General features: G+C 39.4%; 1 protein-coding gene across 4 annotated transcripts in view; it reads right to left on the reverse strand.

The window, feature by feature from the left end:
• GAB3 (GRB2 associated binding protein 3) overlaps nucleotides 1-24,262 on the reverse strand; it is a 286,700-nt gene that overhangs the window by 16,658 nt on the left and 245,780 nt on the right. For all 4 annotated transcript variants that reach the window (XM_070759512.1, XM_070759515.1, XM_070759514.1 and 1 more), the window contains exon 7: nucleotides 20,345-20,426. In XM_070759512.1, coding sequence (XP_070615613.1) covers nucleotides 20,345-20,426 — 82 coding nt within the window. The remainder of the gene's footprint in view (nucleotides 1-20,344; nucleotides 20,427-24,262) is intronic.

A 24,262-nucleotide genomic window follows, 5' to 3' on the forward strand; every position in this document is an offset into this window, starting at 1 on the left:
CTGATTCAGCCGGGCTTCTCTTATGTTCTTAAAAGCACCAAGCTCAGAGAACACCAAGGACTCCACAGTGTTTCAATCTGGAGTCATCTCCAACCAGATAACCCCCAGCAGGGCTTATGACAGGGTTTCCAACCATGGCAACTTGAAGACTTGTGGACTTCAACTCTCAGAGTTCCTCAACAAGCAAAGCTGGATGAGGAACTCTGGGAGTTGAAGTCCACAAGTCTTAAAGTTGCCAAGGTTGGAGATACCTGGTTTTAGGATGTCCAAAATTGTCAGCCATGCACATTTCTGTAGCACATGGCTCCTTCTCCTTCCCAATATATAATAGCCCCAGTACCATTTTATCCATGGTGACAGTAGCTGTTATCTTTTCTGCCATTCTGGAAAGCTGGAACTATAAGAAAGTCGCATTATCTGGCTTTCCAAGAATCCTCCCCACCCATCCAGTTTTCCAAGATGTCAGACTGAAAAAGAGCATCACGATCTCTGTCCAAGATACCAGAGGTGTCACCCTAATTTTTACATTAGTTTGGGAAGGAGAGGCCCAACTTTTAAAAAGAAAATCACTTACAAAATAGATGTTTAGTTATCGTGAGCTCCTGAGGCACAGAAAATCCAAGATATATATTGTTTTGAATTCCTGATGTTTGGAAGCCACTTTATTCCTGGAATATTGGAATACAGTAAATGCTTTCCTGTCTCTTATTTTATAGTAGGGAGGAGTTCACTAAAAGCATAAGAATGTTTTTTTGGGAGATGCAATTTACCATACTCATAGCGAAAACAGTATGAAATACATTTCTCTTAGGAGTCCTAAACGTTAAAGAGGCTGCTATGATAACTCAAAACCTTTGGAATGAAAAAATGTGGATGTATTTTGGAGGGCAGAAGGAGTTCATGGTTAAAATATATGGTAGTCCAAATATTGTTAACATGGATGGAAGGGAAATCAATCTCTTTGCATCCAGGTTTGGTCACCATAATATAAAAAAAGATGTTGTGACTCTGAAAAAGAGTGCAGAGAAGAGCCAGAAGGATGATTCAGGGCTGGCGGCTAAAACACATGAAGAAAGGTTGCTGGAATTGGGTATGGCTTGAGAAAAGACTACGGTTAACCTGATAGCAGTGTTGAGGGGCTGCCAGAAAGATCAGAGGGAGGGCAAACTTATTGTCAGGCCCAAGCCATCATTTGAGTTAGAGACTTTGGCCTGCCACAATTAGAGTAGTTCTATGGGAATTGGGGAGGGGTGGTTGCATGAGGGGGAAAGATACCAGCCACAACACATTCCTTCCAGAAGATTCAAGGTCATCCTTTGTTCAGCACCAGCCGGAAATACGGGGTGGACCATGGACGTTCAGAGAAACCGGATTAGTCCATGTGGTGAACGTGTGGGTGTGGGGATGAGGGATGAACCTTAACTTGGTTGGAGAACTGTAGGAAAAGTTAGTATCGGTTTGGCTACAGTACTTATCCCACATGGCTCTGTTAATAAATTGGAACGTGGAAGAAGGCCAAGGTTTATTTGTCAAATGCTTAGTCGGATGCTGACACTAATTTTGTAAAGCACCTTAATGAAGGATGAGAAAAGAATGACTGAACTAATCAAGAGAAACAACCTAGAACTAGGGAGAAATTTCCTAGGTGAGAACAATCAACCAGTGGAATCTATAGGGAGTGGACAAAAAAATGGAAACACCTGACTTTTTGGCATCATAATGTTTGAACATGTTCAAATCAATCAAAATTGACATATTTTAATGTTTGTTTTTTTATTCTGTTATTTGATGTCTTTATTTTTTTAATTTTTTAAATAGTTTATTAAATTTAATACATTAAAAAAGGGGGAAAGGATGAGAAGGGAAGGGATCCATGAAATCATATACAAAATGGTATGCAAGTAGCTGAGTCATGATACAGATTAAATGAATTTAGAATATACATGAAATTATCAATATCATGAAGGACTTATCTCACATTTTATAACTAAAATATAACACATATATATTATATGGTCTATAATAATAAATCAATGAAACATCTTTATAAGTGAAAAAAGAAAGAAGAGAGAAAAAAAGGGAGGAAGAAAAGGGGTCCTCAAGGATGAGGTAATAGAGAAAAGGTAAAGATAGAGGTGAAGAATGAAAAGGATGAAGGAAATCTGCATGTTCGCAGACGTTTGCAGAAGATGCGACATAATAGTAGCATAGAGTTGAAGGTGTATATGATACAGGAAAAAAAGAGTGTAGACATTTAGTAATATAAGATTTGGTTCTATGGTAGATAATTGTATCGATGATGTAGTTTAGTTCTTGTTTCAAGTTAGTTTGGAAATAAGTAGAAAGGAAAACAATTATGTTACAAGAGTTGGTTTTGGATCAGTTATTGTCGGTAATTGGATTATTTATGTTAATATCTAATATTTTCATTTAGAGCGGTCGAAGATGAAGTAAATTTACTAGTTTTAAGAAATAAAAAGTTGATATTTTTTTGCTGTAGTCCATTGATACCAATTACCCCATATCTTATAAAAATCTGATTCTTTATTATTTTGAATTTCCATCATAATTTTACTCATCTCTGCACATTCCATGATTTTGGTAATGACTGTTACAATCGGGGGGGTTATTGCTTGTTTCCATGTTTTGGTGTATGAAATTCTAGCTGCCCCTAAAATCTGTAATCTGAGATATTTTTCTTGTTGTGTGAGTTTTTATCTGAATATCCCTAAGAGAAATAATTCGGGTTTGAGTGCTACGTCAATTGATATGACCTGGTCTATTAGAATTTTAATATTTTTCCAAATTTTTTTAGCATAAGTGCAAGTCCACCATAAGTGGTAATATGTTCCTGGGTTGGTGTTACATTTCCAGCATTTGGAAAATAAATTTGGAAACATTTTAGATAACCTTGCTGGAGGGAGATGCCATCAATAAAACATTTTCAGTTGGTTTTCTTTGTATGACATTGCTAGTGTCATCTTATAATTTGTAATCCATGTTTTCTCCCATTCTGGAAGATTAATCGTATAGGCAAAATTCTGGCACCAGGCTATCATACATCCTTTGACTTGCTCCTCAGGATTTTCTTGGGCTAATAAGTAATTATAAGTAATTTTGTTATAAACTGTTTTTTTGTTATAAACTGTTTTTATTGTTTTGTGAGCCGCCCCGAGTCTATGGAAAGGGGCGGCATACAAATCAAATCAAATCAAATAAAATAAAAAAATAAATAAATAATATAATATAATTTGTATTATTTTTTTGGAAACCTAGATTTTTTTTTATGATAGTTATATTTGAATTGATTTGAAGATAGGTTAACCAGTCTAAGTTTATCCCAAATTCTTGTAGTTGTTGTCTTGTTAACAAAATATTATTTTGATCAAGTAATTGTTGATATGTTAATAATCATTACCCCTTTCTGGCATGAGACTCTAAGATATCTACGAGAAAAAGCAGCGAATGCGATTCATCAAGTCAAGAAACATGGTGGCAATGACTTTGCAATAAACTCGGGTAGGCATAAAACAACATTTCCTGCTGGATCCCGATGCTAGAATTTTAAGCCACCAAATCGTTGACACATACAGACCACAAAGGGTGAATTGTTTTAGAACATGTTGAAGGTAAGAGAAAGGAGTTTTTATTAATTTGCTGTTGTCGTCTAGAGTAAACTTTGAACGGAATGAATCAGGTTGATTGACTTTACAAAACAACAACTTTGTGACAACCGGAACTCCCCCACAAACTTTCCTATATACCCTTTGTGTGTTTACTCCACATTATTCTCCTTCAGTTTTTTTCTTCTTTTCCCCCCTTCTATCTCTTATTGACTTAACTATCTCCTAGATCTATGTGACTTTGTTTTGGATATTTTTGGATACTTTGACGAACTTACCAAGAGCAATTGGAATCTTTTTTGGATATTTGAACCTCTTTTGGATATTTGGACATCTTGATATTTAGATTGTTCCAGCAACGACTGATTAACTCACCTTTGATTAACAATTCATTCACCTATTTGGAACATATATAAACCTCAGCAGCTATTTTACTCTTTGAACTTATTTGAACTTATTGGACCTGACTACCAAGTCTATTTCATGTACTGAACTAATATATTACTGTTGGATCTACACATTAGTTGAATTAGTTGAACTTGCTACATCTATAAGACTTACTATTGTTAGTACAGGGTACATGGTTGTTAGGGATTGCCATTGTAAACTGCATATTGTACACTTGTACCAAACTTGTACTTAAAGAGTTAATGTGCACTCAAAGGGTTAACTTGTACTTGAAGAGTTAATATCCAGGGCTGTTTCGTCACTTCCTCATTGAAGCTATAAAAGCTCATTATTTTGCTTAGTCACTTCCTCTTTTTACTCTGCCTGAGAGAGGGGGAGTTGTATTTACGCTTCGTGCATATCTTCTTGTATAAGCTTCATGCTTATTATCTATATTGTATTTTAGCTTCGTGCTTATTATCTATATTGTATTTTGCTTTGTGCTAATCTTGTAATTGCTCAGTGCGTATTATTCTGTATTTGCTTCGTGCTTATTCTGGATTGTTTATATTTTGTTTATATGTAAATAATACTTATTTAACTAAGTCTGCATTTTGACTTTATCACACATCCACGCTCTGTTAGAATTCTCTGCTCAATGTTGTCGAAGGTTTCATAGGTTAGCTAACCAAGACAAGCCAACAACTACAATTAAAACAACGTCATAAGTATTTAAAGAGGAAATTATTACCCTACCACTTTTGTTGTTCCTTTTATTTACAGATTATCTTAATATTTAAGTTTAAACTTAATATTCAAATTAAATTCACACTGAAAATTTATATTAACTCAGATCAATTTATAAATAATAGATACTCTGATATTTTCTAGAGTGAAATTGTTTCTGCCAATTCATTTTATATTGAATGGGTTTAATATACTCGTACTATCTGCATAAATTTGTATTTTCTGCATAAACTTATAATTTACCTTACTACTTAAGTGATTTAAGTGAGGAATTAATGACAATTAATTTATAATTAGCTAACTACAATAATATATTTGTTAATATTTAGTATTATTTAGTAACTATAGAAAATACTCTAGTTTTCTTTTTGTACAACTTTCTGATTCCCTTAGATGAAATGACAATTTCTGCTATAACGTTAATTATTGAATGAATCTTTCTCAGATTATAAATCGCTATTAATTAATTAATTTATTTATTTATTCAATTTTTATGCCGCCCTTCTCCTTAGACTCAGGGCGGCTTACAACATGTTAGCAATAGCACTTTTAACAGAGCCAGCATATTGCCCCCACAATCCGGGTCCTTATTTTACCCACCTCAGAAGGATGGAAGGCTGAGTCAACCTTGAGCCGGTGATGAGATTTGGACATACCTACAAATCCAATCTAGATATAAAAAGGATATGGAACAATCAGGTATAGAAAGAACTACCCAACCACTAGATAAACTATTGACAGGCCCGGAAGAAAAAGCAATATCTAAAATATATAAATATCTGATGGAATATGAAAGACCAGAGGAGATAGTTAAAGGTACAATGACTGCCTGGGCAAAAAATGTTGGCCACAATATATATAGAGAGGAATGGGAACAGATTTGGAAGAGAAATATAAAATTAACAAAATCCACAATATATAAAGAAAACCAATATAAAATGCTATACCGTTGACATCTTCCACCCAAAAGACTAGCTAAAATGCACAAAAATTACAGTCCAACGTGTTGGAAATGTAAAAACACTCAAGGCACCTTCTTTCACCTATGGTGGTTATGTCCAGAGACAAGAAAATACTGGAAAAAAAATAAATAATTGGTTGTGTCAAATAACAAATATAAAAATAGAATATACGCCAGAATTTTTTCTATTGGATATTATGAGAGATACCTATTCTAAAAATGTAAAATATTTAAGCTTGCATATTACAACAGCTGCAAGGATTGTATTTGCACAGAACTGGAAAAATCCGCAAATACCTGAAGACAATGAGATCATCAAGAAAATATACGACTGTGCAGAGATGGACAGATTGACAATGGAACTTAATAATCGAAAAGAATCAGACTATTATGAAACCTGGACAAAATGGTACCAATGGACAAAAAAAAGAAACTCAAAAGAAGCATTGAAATAAAACATCAAGAAATCTAAAAGTAATTAGAAGACAATGTCAATAGGAATGTATATACGATGTAGATTCATCTGTAAATATGATTATGTACTTAAAAAAAGGAAAAATTTAATAAATATATATATATATATATTTAAAAACCACTGGGTGAGATCATCCAAGGGCATGGGGTGAGGTATCATCAATATGCCGATGATACAGTTATACATCTCCACCCCATGTCCAGTCAACGAAGCAGTGGAAGTGATGTGCCGGTGCCCGGAGGCTGTTGGGGTCTGGATGGGTGTCAACAAGCTCAAACTCAACCCAGACAAGACGGAGTGGCTGTGGGTTTTGCCTCCCAAGGACAATTCCATCTGTCCATCCATTACCCTGAGGGGGGAATTATTGACCCCCTCAGAGAGGGTTCGCAACTTGGGCATCCTCCTCGATCCACAGCTAAAATTGGAACACCATCATTCGACTGTGGCGAGGAGGGCGTTTGCCCAGGTTCGCCTGGTGCACCAGTTGCGGCCCTACTTGGACAGGGAGTCATTGCTCATAGTCGCTCATGCCCTCATCACCTCGAGGTTCGATTACTGCAATGTTCTCTACATGGGGCTTGAAAAGTGTTTGGAAACTTCAGATCATGCAGAATGCGGCCGCGAGAGCCATCGTGGGGCTCCCTAGATTCACCCACATTTCTGCAACATTGGCTGCCGATCAGTTTCCGGTCACAATTCAAAGTGTTGGTAATGATCTTTAAAGCCCTACATGGCATTGGACCAGAATACCTCCGGAACCGCCTTCTACTGCACGAATCCCAGCAGCCGATAAGGTCCCACAAAGTTGGCCTTCTCCAGGTCCCGTCGACCAAACAATGTCGTTTGGCGGGCCCCAGGGGAAGAGCCTTCTCTGTGGCGGCCCCGGCCCTCTGGAATCAACTCCCCCCAGAGATTAGAACAGCCCCCACCTTCCTTATCTTTCGCAAATTACTCAAGACCCACCTATATCGCCAGGCATGGGGAAACTGAGACATCCTCCCCCAGGCTTTTATATTTTATGTTTGGTATGTATGTGTTCTATGGTTTTAATTGCTGTGTTTTTATATATGTTTTATTTTCAATATTAGATTTGTTTCACTGTTATATTGTTTCCATTATTGTTGTGAGCCACCCTGAGTCTTCGGAGAGGGGCGGCATACAAATCTAATAAATAATAATAATAATAACCGGGGACTTCCGGTTGTGACGTTGCACTGGTGCCGTGCTTCCCTCGAATGCTCCGAGGTAGACCTGGCTTTTGAGAGATTTTGGCCGCCTCTACGGGCGATCGTGGACCCATAGAGCCCACGATCTGATAGGGGAATTTCCAGCGCATCTGGGGGTGACCGGCGGGCCCCTCAGATAGCGAGGAAAACCCCCCTGCCGACTTTCAAACAGATCGGCCCTTTAGCCAATCCGGAAGTGCGACGTCTCTGACTCTTCTATGGATGCCGCGAGGATGACTGCATCAATGATGGACTAGAGAGAAGAAGAAAAGCTGAGTGTGATCGATATGTCGAAGGACAAGTAGATATTCCTTTTGTAGAGTTGTTTTGAGGTGTCTTGGGATTGCGTCTGCTAAATTAAACGGTGGCGAATTTTGACTCCTACCAACTGGCCTGGCGGCAGTGACTAAGCAGTAAACCACCGGAACAGCTGGAAAACATCGACAGATCCTACTCGATGGGTCCCAGTTTGAAAGATCATAGCCACAAAGACGGAAGGAAGAAAAAACTGGATTTCCCTACAAAAGACGAAAGGTATTTGGAATGTGTAGAAGGAACGTGTAAGGTGTGTCTTTAAATTTGCTGAAGTTTGCTGAAGTCATTTTGAAATAGAAAAAAAAGTGAATCGAGTCGGAGGTGACTGAGACTATCAACCGCAACCATTTCTATTCCCTCCTTTATTTCTCCCCTCTCGAACCTTCACATCGTTTAATCCTCCTTTCCTCCGTGTGTTGTTGTTTTTTTTTGCTGACTTTTTGACTCTTTTTGATCAGTGGATTTTGGCTTCAACTTCTCGCCCCCCCCTTTTTTATTTTTCTTACTCTTTTTACTTTGCCTGTTTTTGCTCCTTATTTCTTTCCCTTCTCTTCCTCCTACATTTGGAACTACTCTTTAAATGGATTAATTACAAACTTGGACTGTATTAGATCACAATTATTTACCACAACTACCACCCTTTATATTATATTTACTATAAACGTGGACTATATTGATTGAACACTGAACATTGAATATTAACTGACTGACTGATTGAATGAATTAACCCTCCCTTCAAACCTGATTGACTTTGGACTCCATATTCCCCTTGTGCAAAAGAAGAAAGGCAAGAATATTTACAACTCTGTGGAACTTTACAAATACAGTAATACCTCGTCTTATGAACCTAATTGGTTCCCGGGGGAGGTTCGTAAGATGAAAAGGAAACAATGTAAAATCAATTAATCCGTGCAACGAAACCCCCCCCCCCGCAAAAAACCCGCCGCCGCCCGGCTTTCACCTTTTGAAACAGCCAGGGGGCTTCTCAGCATCCTCCTGAACCCGAACGCCAAACCTGAACTTCCGGGTTCGGCGTTCGGGAGGCCGCCGAGAAGCTCCCCGGCTGTTTTAAAAGGTGACAGCCGGGCGGCGGGGCTTCTTGGTGGCCTCCTGAACTTAAACTTTTGATCAACTTCCAGGTTCGGCGTTCGGGAGGCCGCCGAGAAGCCCCCCGGCTGTTTAAAAAGGTGACAGCCGGGCGGCGAGGCTTCTCGGCGGCCTCCCGAACGCCGAACCCGGAAGTTCAGGTTTGGCGTTCGGGTTCAGGAGGACGCTGAGAAGCCCCCGGCTGTTTCAAAAAGTGACAGCCAGGCAGCAGGGCTTCTTGGCGGTGGCGGCGGCGGGTTCGTAAGAAGGAAAAAGTTCGTAAGAAGAGGCAAAAATTTTCTGAACCCCGGGTTCGTATCTCGGGTTGTTCGTAAGATGAGGGGTTCGTATCATGAGGTACCACTGTACATTGATCAGGCAGTCTTCGGAGAGGGGCGGCATACAAATCCAAATAATAAAATAATAAAATAAAAATAAATAAGTGGTGAATTCTATAAAACCCTTTTCTTCTTTGTTTATGATTGCATAAAGGACTTATATATATATAACTTAGATACATATAATTTTGATATCTCTTTATATTGTAACATCTCTGAATACTTAAAGCTATCTTAAACATAATAATTTCTAATAACTGCCAATAATTATTCTAATTACCAATAATTCTAACTAATATAGCAGTTTTTTCTCTATAACACTAATTAACAAAAACTAAGAATAGCTGAAATTTTTCTTTACTTATTATTGTTATTATTAGGGGGAACAAAATAACCCCAATGTGATACTGCACATCCACATTTGGTATATAAAAAAGTGATTAACTGTAACTTACTATTAGACTGAATAGATTAATTTTGTATTGTCTGTTCAACATATTGATTTATTATTCATAAGATTAACAAAACCAAATGTTAATAGAATTACATAATTGACAAGATTGACTATAGAAGTACAAATTATAATATATAAATTAAGCATAGACTTAATACTGCTTAGATACAGAATTATAAGGTTGATAAGATTGATTATATATCATTTTAATCATTTCTCTTAATTCATTGATCATTTCAATTACTGCCTGGGTCATTTTGTTATTTCTATGATACTTGATTTATAATTTGATTATAAAATTATAGACTATAATACACAAATTGAATATACATTTAATATTGTTTATATATATTTATTCTCCTGAATTCATTCCCTGTATACTCCCTACTTTGAACTTATTCTCTATTAATATACTAATACAACTTCACCATCTCACATAACTAATACACCTGATAGGATAAACGAAGATATTACTATCAGTCCAAACATTCTAAAAACTGAACTCCACTTTAAGAGATTATAGATCAATGTGTTCTAACTGTTGAAAATACTGAAAATGTCTTCCACAAAACAAACAACGCTAACGAAAACCTGGAAGAAGAATGCCACACAACCGGCTACACCATCTTCTCAACGCACTTCGGAAACAATTCCTAATGATAAAGCAACACCCCAAACTATCACACTGGCCTCACTATTTGACATGATGACCAAAATGCAACAATCTATTGACCGCAACTTCGAAGCCATGTACGGAAGCATGGGAATAATGAGAGAGAACATTAATAAAATACAAGACCATGTCAGCAATCTAGATGACCAAATGGGAAAATTAGATGACAAAATGGAAAACGTCCAGGGAATCATGACGAATAACGACCAAAAAATTAAAAAAAATAGAGGAGACAAACGAACAAACGGAAACACGACTGCAATTCTCTGAAGCTAGAATGGAATACATTAATAAAAATCTAGAAGAAGCGGTGATGAACCTGGAAATGGAAAAATCAGCATTCTTTCTCCACTTTCAAAACGTAATGGAACCCGATGACCAAGACCTCCACCAAACTATGGCTGAAATTTTGGCAAAAATAACAGGAAAAACAAAACAAGAAATGATAGACCAAATAGATGAAATCTATCGAATATCAACTTCATTTGCACGACGACATAGACTGCCTGGCGAAATACATATTAGATTCACTAAAAGAAGCACCTGAGATGAAATATATCGAGCATCGAAAGAAAATGTAATTTCCCATAAGGGAAAAGAGATCACAGTACTTAGGCAGATTCCCAGACGCGTAAGAGAAAAACGCAAACCATACCAATTTTTGACAAACAAATTAAACAAAAACAAAATCATATTTAGATGGCTGATTCCTGAAGGAATATTAGTAACCCTATTTGACAAAAAATATAAAATTAACACCCCAGAAGACGCAAAGGAGTTCTATGAAGAACTTCTAAAACCCCTGGAAGACAGATTTATAAAAGAAAGACAGCAAAGACATAGTGAGTACAGAAGAGCTAAGCTCAGAGGACAATTTCCAGGACAAAGAATGTGATTTGAAACAAACCCAGGAAGATGACCCACAACAACCACAAGACAAATATGAAAGACAGGGGCCAATCACAAGAGCAAAGGCCGAAGCAAGAAAATAAAAACCACAACAAGCTATCTATTTCAACCCAAGAAAACGATATTACCATATTCTCAACCAATATAAACGGACTAAATTCAGACAGAAAAGGGGAAAAAAGTTTTCATAAACTTCTCTGCCACAATTTTCATATAACATGTTTACAGGAAACACACATTACCAAAAAAAATACCTTGGTCCTACTTCTCCCAGCCCTTGGCGAACTCTTTACCACATCAACACTAGTTAAAAAAAGAGGGATAGCTATGTACATCAAAGCTCAGTACTCACCAAAGCTTATTTACGAAGACTCAGATGATCAAATACTAATGGTACAGATAATAATCCAGAAAGAACAACTAACAATAATAGGAATCTACGCACCCTCTATTAAACAATCTACATTCTTTTCTAAACTTCACAAAAAAATATTAGAAATGAATTTATCCAACTTTATTATCATAGGCAACTTTAATGCCATACAAGGTAAAAGAAAAGATTACAAGAGCACCACAAAACACCACTTAAGAAAAAACCTTCCAACTACATCTGATGACTTAGCATATGAATTTACACTTAAAGATATATGGAGAACACACCATCCAGAGGAAACACAATATACTTTCTTTTCACATCCACACAAATCCTGGTCCCATATTGATATGGCTTGGTCTAATTCTCATATTACAAACCAAATAAAACAAATACAGATCCTACTTGGTTCCTGAGGCGATCACAATCCCTTACTCTTAACCTTTAAAACCTGAATACAGTGATCCCTCGGTTAGCGCGGGGGTTACGTTCCAAGACCTCCCGCGCTAACCGATTTCCGCGTTATACTGGATGCGGAAGTAAAAACACCATCTACGCATGCGCGCCATTTTTTTCATGGCCGCACATGCGCAGATGGTGGAGTTTGCGTGTGGGCGGCGGGGAAGACCAAGGGAAGGTTCCTTCAGCCGCCCAACAGCTGATCTGCTCCGCAGCGCGGAAGCAGCGAGGAGCCGAAGATGGGGTAAAGGCAAAGGGGAAACCCCATCTTCGGCTCCTCGCTGCTGCCGCGCTGCGGAGCGGATCAGGTGTTGGGCGGCTGAAGGAACCTTCCCTTGGTCTTCCCGCCGCCCAGGCAAAGGGGAAACCCCAAGATCGCTTGCCGCTTGCCGCTTTGCAGCTTGGAGCCTTGCTTCCCTTCGCTGCAATAGGCAAGCGGCAAGCGATCTTGAGAAAGAGAGAGAAAGGAGGGCGACTTGCCAGTCCACGCCCCCCTGGATGAACAGCCTCGCATGGCCCCAGCGCCGGGCTCCGCTGTTGCCTCCGCCCCCATTCGGCTCTGCAGCTGAGAGGCCTTCCCGGCAGAGCCCTCCCCAACAGCTCCCGCCGCCAGCGCAAAAAAGAAAAGAAAAAAAAATCCCCAAAAGAGGCAGGCACAAAGCGGGGGCACAAGGGGAGCTGCCCGGCAGAGGTTGCTTTTTTTCTTCTCGTGGGCAAGTGGAGGGGGGGAGAGAGAAGGGAGGAAGAGAGTGTGAGAGAGGAAGAAAGAGAGAGAGAAATGATAGAAAAAAGGGGAGAAAAAAGAGAAATGAGAAAATGATTGAAGCATAGTGACAGGAAAGAAAGAGAAAGAGACAGAGAAGTGACTCTTGGTGATGACGTATGACGTCATCGGGTGGGAAAAACCGTGGTATAGCAAAAAAACCGTGGAGTATTTTTTAATTAATATTTTGTGAAAAACCGCGTTGCAGCGTTTCGCACTAATCGAGACCGTGCTAATCGAGGGATCACTGTACTACAATACGGCAAAGATGGACTGTGAACCAATCCACCATAAATGAAAAACAATTTAAAACCCTCATAGAATATGAACTACCAACCTTTCTTAAGATCAACAATAGAGGATATACATCCCTACAAATTGTTTGGGATATAATGAAAGCCTATACAGTGATCCCTCGATTATCGCGAGGGTTCCGTTCCAAGACCCCTCGCGATAATCGATTTTTCGCGATGTAGGGTTGCGGAAGTAAAAACACCATCTGCGCATGCGCGCCCTTTTTTTCATGGTGGAGTTTGTGTGGGCGGCGGGGAAGACCCAGGGAAGGTTCCTTTGGCCGCCCAGCAGCTGATCTGCTCGGCAGCGCAGCGAGGAGCCGAATCAGGGTTTCCCCTTTGCGTGGGCGGCGGGGAAACCCCGATCTTCGTCTGCTCGCTGCTGCTGCGGCCGCCCAGCAGCTGATCTGCTCGGCAGTGCAGCGAGGAGCCGAATCGGGGTTTCCCCTTTGTGTGGGCGGCGGGGAAACCCCGATCTTCGTCTGCTCGCTACTGCTACGGCCGCCCAGCAGCTGATCTGCTCGGCAGCACAGCAGCAGTGAGCAGACGAAGATCGGGGTTTCCCCGCCGCCCACGCAAAGGGGAAGCCCCGATTCGGCTCCTCGCTGCGCTGCCGAGCAGATCAGCTGCTGGGCGGCCGAAGGAACCTTCCCTGGGTCTTCCTCGCTGATGCCCCCGCTCGCCCGCCCGCCGCCCGCCAGCAAGAGGGGGAGAGATAGAGAAAGAGAGAGAAGGAAAGAAAGAGATGAGAGAGGGAGGAAGAGAGTGTGAGAGAGGAAGAAGCAAGATAGAGAAAGAGAGATAGAAAGAAAGATGAGAAAGGAAGGAAGAGAGTGACGTCATCGGGTGGGAAAAATCGCGATATAGCGTTTCGCGAAGAACAAGATAGCGAAAATCGAGGGATCACTGTATACGAGGAATATACATTTCCTATTCAGCGAACGCTAGAAACCAAAAAAAAGAAAAACTTAACAACCTCAATATAAACTTCACAGAAACGATTCTCCAACATCCAGATGACACAACAACTCTACTAGAAATTAAATCTATAAGACATGAAATTAACTTAGAAACACAACACCAACTCATTACTAAAATCAAAACATTAAAACAGATAAATTTTGAATCAGCGAATAAACCGGGCCACTGGCTTGCCCTTAAGTTGGCACAACAAAAGGCTGAAAGAACGATAGAATCTCTTTATGACAATCTAGGCACATTAAAAACAAATACAGAAGAAAATAATAATAATAATTTCTTTTTTAACCAAGAACTATACGAAACAGCCACAAAAGACAACTGTGCAATTACGGAGTACTTACTTCAAAACGAAACATTAGTGATTTCAGAAGAAGAAAATATTAAATTAAACAAGAATATTACCTCAACAGAAATCCAATTTGCCATCGCAAAACAGCACAACAATAAAACCCCAGGACCATAGTTCCCTCTAAGCTGAGCAGTGAGCAATCGCTTACTTAAAACTCATCATCAACTCAGAGTTTTCCAAACCTGCCCAGAAGCCAAGAGGGAAAGAGTGAGAGGGAAGGAGAGAGAGAGGAAGAGAGGAAGAGAGAGAAACAGATAGAAAAAAGAGAGGACGGTAAAGAGAAAGAAAAAGAATGGGAGTAAGGAAGAGAGAAAGATAATCAAAATCTAGTTTGAAACTAGCTCAACTATTTAAGTGGCATTTTGATATTGATAGAGTTGCCCTATTATGAGCTCACTGTTATAGACACACAGTACAGTATTTTATTTTGAAATTCTCTGAGGCAAAACAGGGTGGGTTTTTTATTTATTTATTTTTTTGTTTATTTGTTTATTTATTTATTTATTATTTCTGTGCCGCCCAGTCCTGAAGGGACTGCCGCTCAGACACTATACTTTTCCGCCCACCCCAAAAAAAAATTAGAGGGAACACTGCCCAGGACCCGATGGCATTCCCTCAGAATTCTATAAACACCATCATCAAGAACTGTTACAACCAATCATGTTGAATATTTACAATGAAGCCCTAACACAAGGCAAACTTCCAAAAACATGGTCTGAAGCCTATATAACTATTATCCAGATAGAAAATAAAGACAGAAAACACCTTAAAAACTACAGACCTATTTCACTATTAAACACTGACTACAAAATATTTTCTACAATAATTGCAGAACGTTTTAAAAAGATCTTGAATAACATTATACACTCAGACCAAAACGGATTTCTACCGACAAGAAATATCAGTAATAACACATGGACCATACTTAATACTCTAGAGTACTACAATAAAAACCCTGATAAACCAATGGCTCATTTATTCATAGATCTAAAAAAGCCTTCGATTCTTTATACTGGGAATATTTTATAGCACAAATAGACCACATGAAATTTGGAGATAATTTTCTTAATTTAATTAAATCTATCTACTCACAACAATCAGCTAAAATACTTTTTAATAAATGCAGTGTTTCCATTTTTTTGTCCACTCCTGTATTTATCTTATCTTATTCTGCCGGCGTGTTTCAACTGCCCGTAATTACAGGGTAATTAGTCCAGGAAGACACACACCACACAATAAAAGGAAAACCCAAAAGTTTTTATAAACAGAAAAACAGAAACAGCTCCCTTTTTAAATGTCAAAGGGATTTTCTGGTACACACAAGGCACAGGTTAAATGCAATCCAATTGCTCACCCAATAACTGGGAAATTCTAAAGTCCAGAGAGTCCACACACAATCTTGAACAGCACAAAAACCACGGTCTTGACGAAACAATGAATCAGATAAACTGCCATGAGGCTAAAACACCAGGTTGCACTTTTATCTGTAGCACTAATTACAGCAGCCCCACCAGGTGGCCTCATTTTCTCTTGTAATAATCCTTCAGTTGTTGTCTCCTATGCATCACTCTACGCATGCGTGGATGTGTCATTAATTCTTGTTCAGAATCCAAGGATGATACAGATGATTGATCTCCTCCTGGGCTGTCTGCCAAACTCCCCTCTTCCCTGTCACTCACGCTTCCTTGATCAGAGGAGGCTTCGTCGGCAGATTCCATCAGGAGCAAAACAGGCCTGGGGCATGTGGATGTTTCCCCCACATCCACCTGCACATTCCTTGGGGCAGGAGCTGGGCCAGAGCTAACCACAACATTATCTTATCTTATCTTATCTCATCTCATCTCATCTCATCTATCTATCTATCATCATCACTGGCTCATGGTTGGCTCAGCCTTCCATCCTTTTTAAAAAAAAAATATTTTTATTGAATATATACATTAAAAACAGGGTACAGAAAAGCAAAAGGAATATATATAATATACATTCTAACATTTATAATTTACTTGTATCGTACACATAGGTGGGGAGGGAGAAAAGAAGAAAGGTAGGGGGTTGGGGAAGAAGGGAAAGAGATATAAGGGGAAGAGAGATAGGAGATTGGAGCAAAAGGGGAGTGGTAAGAAAAGAAGGCCAGCGTTAGAGCTGGGGCTTTCATGTTTTGCGGCCTGTGGTTTAAGCGTAGATGGTGTAGATTTCCCTAAGGTTTTCTCCATATGCTTTTGATGTAATTGTTAGTGCCAATACATATCAGTGATTTAAGGGTTTGTTTTCTTTGTAATTTAAAGTTCGTGTCAATCGATGTTTACAGTTTGTCGTTTCAATTTAATGTTATGATTTGTGATGTAGGTTGCTAGTTTTTCAAGTTTTTTTTGTTGGATATTTTTATTGATGAATAATTTTTAAGTAATTTCTTTTTTTTAACCAGAGGTACCATTTGTCCCATGCTTTGTAGAAATCTGTCTCATCCTTGTTTTGCAATTCCATTGTGAGCTTGGACATTTCTGCACATTCCATTATTTTAATCAGAAGTGTTAGAACGGTTGGGTTTTTTTCTTGTTTCCAGAATTGTGCATATAAAATCCTTGCGGCTGTAATAATATGAATTATAATATATCTGTTTTCTTTACTAAAGTTTTGTCTTATGATTCCTAATAAAAATAGTTCGGGTTTTGCATGGATGCTCTGGGAAGTAATTTGTTCTAGCATAGTTCTGATTTTATACCAATATTTTTGGGTGGTTTCACATGTCCACCAGATGTGGTAGTATGTACCTGGTTTTTCCCTGCACTTCCAACATAGTGGTGATAGATTTGGATACATTTTTGCGAGCCTAGTAGGTGGCAAGTGCCATCTGTAGAACATTTTGTAATGATTTTCCTTATATGAAGTTGCCACCGTTAGTTTATAGTTAACAGTCCAAATTTTTCCCCATTCGTTTAAATAAATTGTGTACCCAAAATTTTGTGACCACGCTATCATAGTTCCTTTAACTATTTCTTCTACAGTATCGTGTTGGAGGAGGATATTGTATATGTTTGATATTTGTTTTTTTGGGGGGCCAAAAAATATCTTATCAAGGAGATTATTTTTTTGAAAGCCTAATTTGTTTTTATCTTCATTATATTTTGATTTAATTTGTAGGTAGTGTAACCAATCCACTTTAATACCTTTTTCCATGAGTTTTTGTTTAGGGATTAGATCATTATTTTCGTTTAACAGTTGGTCATATGTTATAATTTTGTCAGGGGTTAATACATTCGGGTATATAATTGCTTCTGTTGGGGATATCCATTTTGGGATACAGAGGTAATAGTTTTTTTTAATGAAGTGCCAGGTGTTAATTAAGGTCTTATCTTATTCTGCCGGCGTGTTTCAACTGCCCGTAATTACAGGGTAATTAGTCCAGGAAGACACACACCACACGATAAAAGGAAAACCCAAAAGTTTTTATAAACAGAAAAAAAGAAACAGCTCCCTTTTTAAATGTCAAAGGGATTTTCTGGTACACACAAGGCACAGGTTAAATGCAATCCAATTGCTCACCCAATAACTGGGAAATTGAGTCCAATTCTAAAGTCCAGAGAGTCCACACACAATCTTGAACAGCACAAAAACCACGGTCTTGACGAAACAATGAATCAGATAAACTGCCTAAAACACCAGGTTGCGCTTTTATCTGTAGCACTAATTACAGCAGCCCCACCAGGTGGCCTCATTTTCTCTTGTAATAATCCTTCAGTTGTTGTCTCCTATGCATCACTCTACGCATGCATGGATATGTCATTAATTCTTGTTCAGAATCCAAGGATGATACAGATGATTGATCTCCTCCTGGGCTGTCTGCCAAACTCCCCTCTTTCCTGTCACCCACGCTTCCTTGATCAGAGGAGGCTTCGTCGGCAGATTCCATAAGGAGCAAAACAGGCCTGTGGCATGTGGATGTTTCCCCCACATCCACCTGCACATTCCTTGGAGCAGGAGCTGGGCCAGAGCTAACCACAACATTATCTTATCTTATCTTATCTTATCTTTTCTATCTATCTATCTATCTATCTATCTATCTATCTATCTATCTATCTATCTATCTATCTATCTCTATCTATCTATCTATCTATCTATCTATCTATCTATCTATCTATCTATCTATCTATCATCACTGGCTCATGGTTGACTCAGCCTTCCATCCTTTTGAAGTGGGTAAAAAGTTCTCATTTTACCCACCTCGGAAGGATGGAAGGCTGAGTCAACCTTGTGCCGGTGATGAGATTTGAACCACTGACCTACAGATCTACAGTCAGCTTCAGTGGCCTGTAGTACAGCACTCTACCTGCTGCGCCACCCCAGCTCATAATTGCTTTCAGAAGTTATGGAGGCTTTCAAGAAGAAACTGTATAGCCATTTGTCTGAAATAGTATAGAACAGTGATGACGAACATTTTTGGGTTCATGTGCGCATGATGGCACACCTGTTTTTCACTCTCCTCAGGCTCCAGAGCCTTTTTAGGAGCCTGGGGAGGGCAAAAGTTGCATTCCCCACCCCCCTGGAGACCCTCTGGGGGCAAGAAACAGGCTGTTTCAGGTTGGAAAAGGGTCCATTTCCGGCCTCTGGAAGTCTTCCGGAGGGGAGCCATTTTCGCCCTCCCCACAAAGGCTCTGGAGTTTGGGAAGAGCAAAAAACGGGCCTTCCCCATCCCTTCTGGGAGCTGGAAACAGGCTGCTTGCTGACACTCAGCTGGCTGGTGCAGGCATGTGTGCTGGCCTGAGCTCGTGTGCCCACCAATATGGCTCAGTGTGCCACTTGTAGCACACATGCCATAGGTTTGCCATCACGTGTATAGACTACTGCTTGAGCAGAGAGTTGGACTAGATGACATCCAAGGTCCCCTCCAACTTTGTTACTCTTGGTCTTATTAGATATTTACAAGATGCCATCTAGTAATATGGTCCTTGTTTAGTTTTTGGAATGGAGAGATTTTATTAAAATGTCATGGCAATGGGATCAAGGAAGTTTTCATCCTTGATTTTCCTTCCTCTTGAAAAACCTGGCATTACTCTTTGAAAAACCTGATTGTGGATTTTATTGACTGGTTGGCTGGTTGATTTATTGATTGATTGGATTTGTATGCCGCCCCTCTCCAAGGATTCGGGGCGGCTCACAACTTAGCAAACAATATACAATGTACAAATCTAAAAATCTAATTAATTTTATTAGAAAAACTTTAAACTCTACTAACATTTAAAATCATTCATTCCCATCACAAAACATACTACATTTGTCAGCCGGGGGCAAAGGACTAATGGCCCCAAGCTTGGTGGCACAAATAGGTCTTTAAGCTTTTATGGAAGACGAGGAGGGTGGGGGCAATGTGAAAATCTTTGGGGGAGCTGATTTGAGACGGCCGGGTATGAGGGTGGGTATTAGCCACTGGCCTCACAGTGGGCCCCGTAATCCTATAGGAAGAAGACTGCTAAATACAGTCATGGCACATAGCTAACAGAGTTGTGACTGGCAATGCAAAAATTGGTAATGGAAAAATGGCAGCTTTTATTTAGTCCATCTTGGATCAGAAGGAGCAGATCCAGGTGCTGGCCCATGTTGTGATTGGCACTAGAAAATAATGCCAACTGATAGTTAAATTTGCATTTTCATAGAAAAAATATGGAAAAGTAAGAATTTCAAATTTTTTCTTAAAATCATGCTATATGTATTGCATCTTTCTCTCACCTGGTTAAGACGGGGTGCAAATCCAATCAACAAGTGAATCCAATCCTTTGTGAATTACTCAAACCAGACAAACAGCAACTTGGCTTGAGATGTCGACCTAATCTGTGACTTCAGTGAGTGAAGCCACCTTACCAGAGGCCTCTGTGTTGAGATGAACCATCTGCCCTTGTCATGAATTAAATTCCAACAGGTTCCCATTTCAACTTACTAAGGCACTGTCCACGTCCTGGTTAAGGCAGAATGTTCTCTGATGGTGGAAAGGTTTCGCAGGTCCAGTGGAGGCGGTCGGACTAAGGGTGAAAGAGAGAACATCTGATTCACCAGAAAACGGGAAGAAATCGAACATGTTCAATAGGATTCACTGGCTATAGGTAGTCCTTGACTTACAACTGTCAATTTAGCAACAGTTTGAATTTACAAAGGCTTTGGAGAAAGTGCCTTATGACTTGTACTCCCTTTTATAACCATTAAGTACTGTGGTCATGTGATTGAAATCTGGGCACTTATTTAACTAATGCAGCAAATTCTTTTGCATTACTACCCTTTTTACATTTTAGAATGTAATGATTATGGGCTTCACAATTTAAGGATTGATTGATTAGGCCACTGACAGATTGGACCCCAAATTGCGGTTTTTATAGAGATTTTATCTGTTATTTATTACCTTATTTTAGAATTTTTAACTGTATATTCCTTGAATGATTTTATCTGTTCTGGTTTTGATTTGATTTGATTTGATTTCAATCCGGGCAACTGGATCATATTGATGATTAGTTGAAGCCTCCTGAAGTCATGTGCCCATTGGGGAACTGAATTTGCTTAAGCATCACACATTTTGCTTAAGGAATCCAGTGGTCTGCTTTATGATTATCATAAAAATGGTAGTAAAATGGGCAGTTTGAACTATGTGGTTGCTCAACATATAACTGCACTGAGTGATGACCAAAATTCTGGACTCAATTGTGATAAATTGAGGACTACCCTGTTTCCCCCCAAATAAGACCTCCCCTGGTAAAAAGCCCAATCAGACTTTCGAGTGCATGGCAATAAGTTCTAGCGCTTATTTCAGGGTTAAAAAAAAGTATAAGATAGGGTCTTATTTTCAGGGAAATACAGTATCTCTATGTACAACAAAGAAGCACTATTGCTCACACTATGGCATGAGCCACAGTGGGTGTACCAAGGTACACCCGCTTAACTCCAACTCTCCATGAGTTGCATCGGCTACCAGTTGGTCTCCGGACACAATTCAAGGTGCTGGTTATTAAAGCATGGCTTAGGACCAGTCTATTTAAGGGACCGCCTGCTACCCCATACTTCCCTGTGGCCAATAAAGGCCCACAGAGTTGGCCTTCTCCAGGTCCCGTCTGCCAAACAGTGTCAGTTGGTGGGACCGTGGGGAAGGGCCTTCTCTGTGGCAGCTCCAACCGTTTGGAACTAACCTCCTCCAGAGATCTGCACTATCCTTATCCTACCGGCCTTCCAGAAAGCCATTAAGACCGGGCTTTTCCGGCAGGCCTGGGACCATGAATGACTGAGTGTGTGTATGTTACTTGAAGGGCTATTATTTGTTTTTACATTCTTATTTTGATATGGTAACTTTTATACTTTTAAATCTTGTTAGCTGCCCAGAGTCCACTGGAGTTGGGTGGCATATAAATCCTGATTGATTTATTGACTGATTGATAAATAAATAAATAAATAAATAAATAAATAAATAAATAAATAAATATTGAGCCTGTGGACCTTCAACCTGGAGCTCAACCTAAGGTTCGGAACAGGGGTGAAATTCAATTTTTTTTCTCTACTGGTTCTGTGGGCATGGTAGGGGAAGGATGTTGCAAAATCTCCATTCCCACCTCACTTTGGGACCAGCCAGAGGTGGCATTTGCCAGTTTTCCAAACTACTCAAAATTTCCGCTACCGTTTCTCCAGAAACCTGTCAGGATCCGCTGAATTTCACCCTTGGTTCAGACTCTAACTTCCGCGGGGATTTGAAATGCAGACCATCTGAAGGGTATCCAGCTGCCTACATCTTGCTTCCCTCTACCCAAAGGCAAAACTTGGGTTTTCCTGAGCTGCCCCCTTTATCAAGGCAAGTCAAGTGATTCAAGGGACCAACGTGGCCCAAAATGATCAAGTTGCTCCAGAGTTTTGTACGTACTCTGGGGAAAGCGGTCTATGTGAGATGCTCATGTAGAAAGAATTCTCAGTTAAGTGCTGCAAATTTGGAACATCTTTTGGGCCCTGGTTGTTATGTTAGTAACACGGTTGATAAGTGAATCTGGCTGAGACATTGCAACCATCATAAATATAAGTCAGTTGTCAAATATCTGAATTTTGATCATGTGACTGTGGGGATGCTGCAATGGCGTGAAAAGTGGAAAAAAGTGTGGAAAATGGTCATAACCACTTTTTTTCAATACCACTGTAGCTTCAAACAGTGACTAAAATGACTAAAATGTTGTAAGTCAAGGACTACCTGTATCCAGGAGCGAAATACAATAGATTCTGACAAGTTCTGAAGAACTGGTAGTGGAAATTTTGAGTAGTTCAGAGAACCGGCAAAACCCATCTCTGGCTGGGGAAGAGTGGGAAGGGAATGTGGATTTTGCAGTATCCTTCCCCTGCCATGCCCACCAAGCCACACCACACCCACCAAATCATGCCCACAGCACTGGTAGTAAAAAAAATTGGATTTCATCAGTACCTGCATCCCATTGCCGTTATCTCTTTTGGAGATCAAATGGAAGCTTAAATAAGAGATTAGAAATGAATGCTGCAAACAGTAGAAGCTAAGGCCTATTAGAAGGAATTTATTCTTTCTACTCTGATTTGATTTTCCAGGATTTTAACTATCATGTGAAACAAGTTAGGAAAACAAAGAGCTTATCCAGTGTCCTACTGGGATTAATGTGCGTTACGAATCTCTTCCGCAACTAGAAGAGAATTAACAAAATTCAGCGATGTTTGTGCTTCTCATCCAAGAAGCTTCTTGAATGAGAAGCGAAAGGTCTTCAAGGAAAAAAAAAGCAAAGTACAGTTGCCTCTTGCAAAAGCCCTTTGGGACAAGTATGACCTGGATGACAGAGAACCTCCAGAGACAATCAGAGTAAAAATCTTTTTTTTACCTTCATCATGTATTTTACTATGTGTATATTATATATATACCCACTAAAACCATCATTGTGTATTGGACAAAATAAATAAATAAATAAAAAAGAAAATAAGACAGAAAAAACTCTGTTATTGCCCCCTAGTGAAAGAAACTCTGCCCTTCAGTTAATCAGAACAGTTTTAAGGTTTTAAGATCAGTTTATCACTGAAACTCATTCTTCAGAAAGAAACTTTTCAAGTTCTTTGGAGTTGCCTAAAGCAAAGGCAAGGCTTGGGTTTTCCTGAGCTGCAGCACCCCCTTCATCAAGGCCAGAGAAGGTACTACAGTCCATCATTTGGGCAAGTCAAGTGATTCAAGGGACCAATGTGGCCCAAAATGATTAAGTTGCTCCAGAGTTTTGTACCTACTCTGGGGAAAGCGGTCTATGTGAGATGCTCATGTAGAAAGAATTCTCAGTTAAGTGCTGCAAATTTGTGGAATAAGAGAAACTTATCAGGAATGTTAGAATTATAATTTCAGAGGTAGTATATTGTTGCAAAGATTCTTTGTCTTGAATCTTCTCAGTGTTGGTTGCCAGACAAGAATTTCAAAATTATGTCAACAACCAAGTTCAAACTCTCCCATTATCAAGGAAGAATTTGCACCTCTTTGCCAATTCATCAAAAGGCTGTTAGAAAAAGAAAGTCTCTTCCTTAAAAAAGACATATAATAATTGGTTAATTATTGGGAGATTATTGGGAGATAATTGGGGATAATTGGTTCTCAAGCATAAAGAATTCAGATGCTGGAATTCTTATCATACTAATCCTTTCATAACTCAACAAATCTTGTTAAAGGCAACTGTGACAATTGTGCTTGGGGAAAAAAAACTTCCAAGCTTTAGACCCGGGGATCCAATCTTGGCAACTTTAAGAACTTTAAGAGCTGGCTGTGAAATTCTAAGAGTTGAAGTCCTCCAGACTTAAAGTTGCAAAGGTTGGAAGGGACCTTGGAGGTCTACTAGTCCAA

The sequence above is a fragment of the Erythrolamprus reginae genome, chromosome 8, assembly GCF_031021105.1.
Source record: "Erythrolamprus reginae isolate rEryReg1 chromosome 8, rEryReg1.hap1, whole genome shotgun sequence".
Classification (NCBI taxonomy): Eukaryota; Metazoa; Chordata; class Lepidosauria; order Squamata; family Dipsadidae; genus Erythrolamprus; species Erythrolamprus reginae.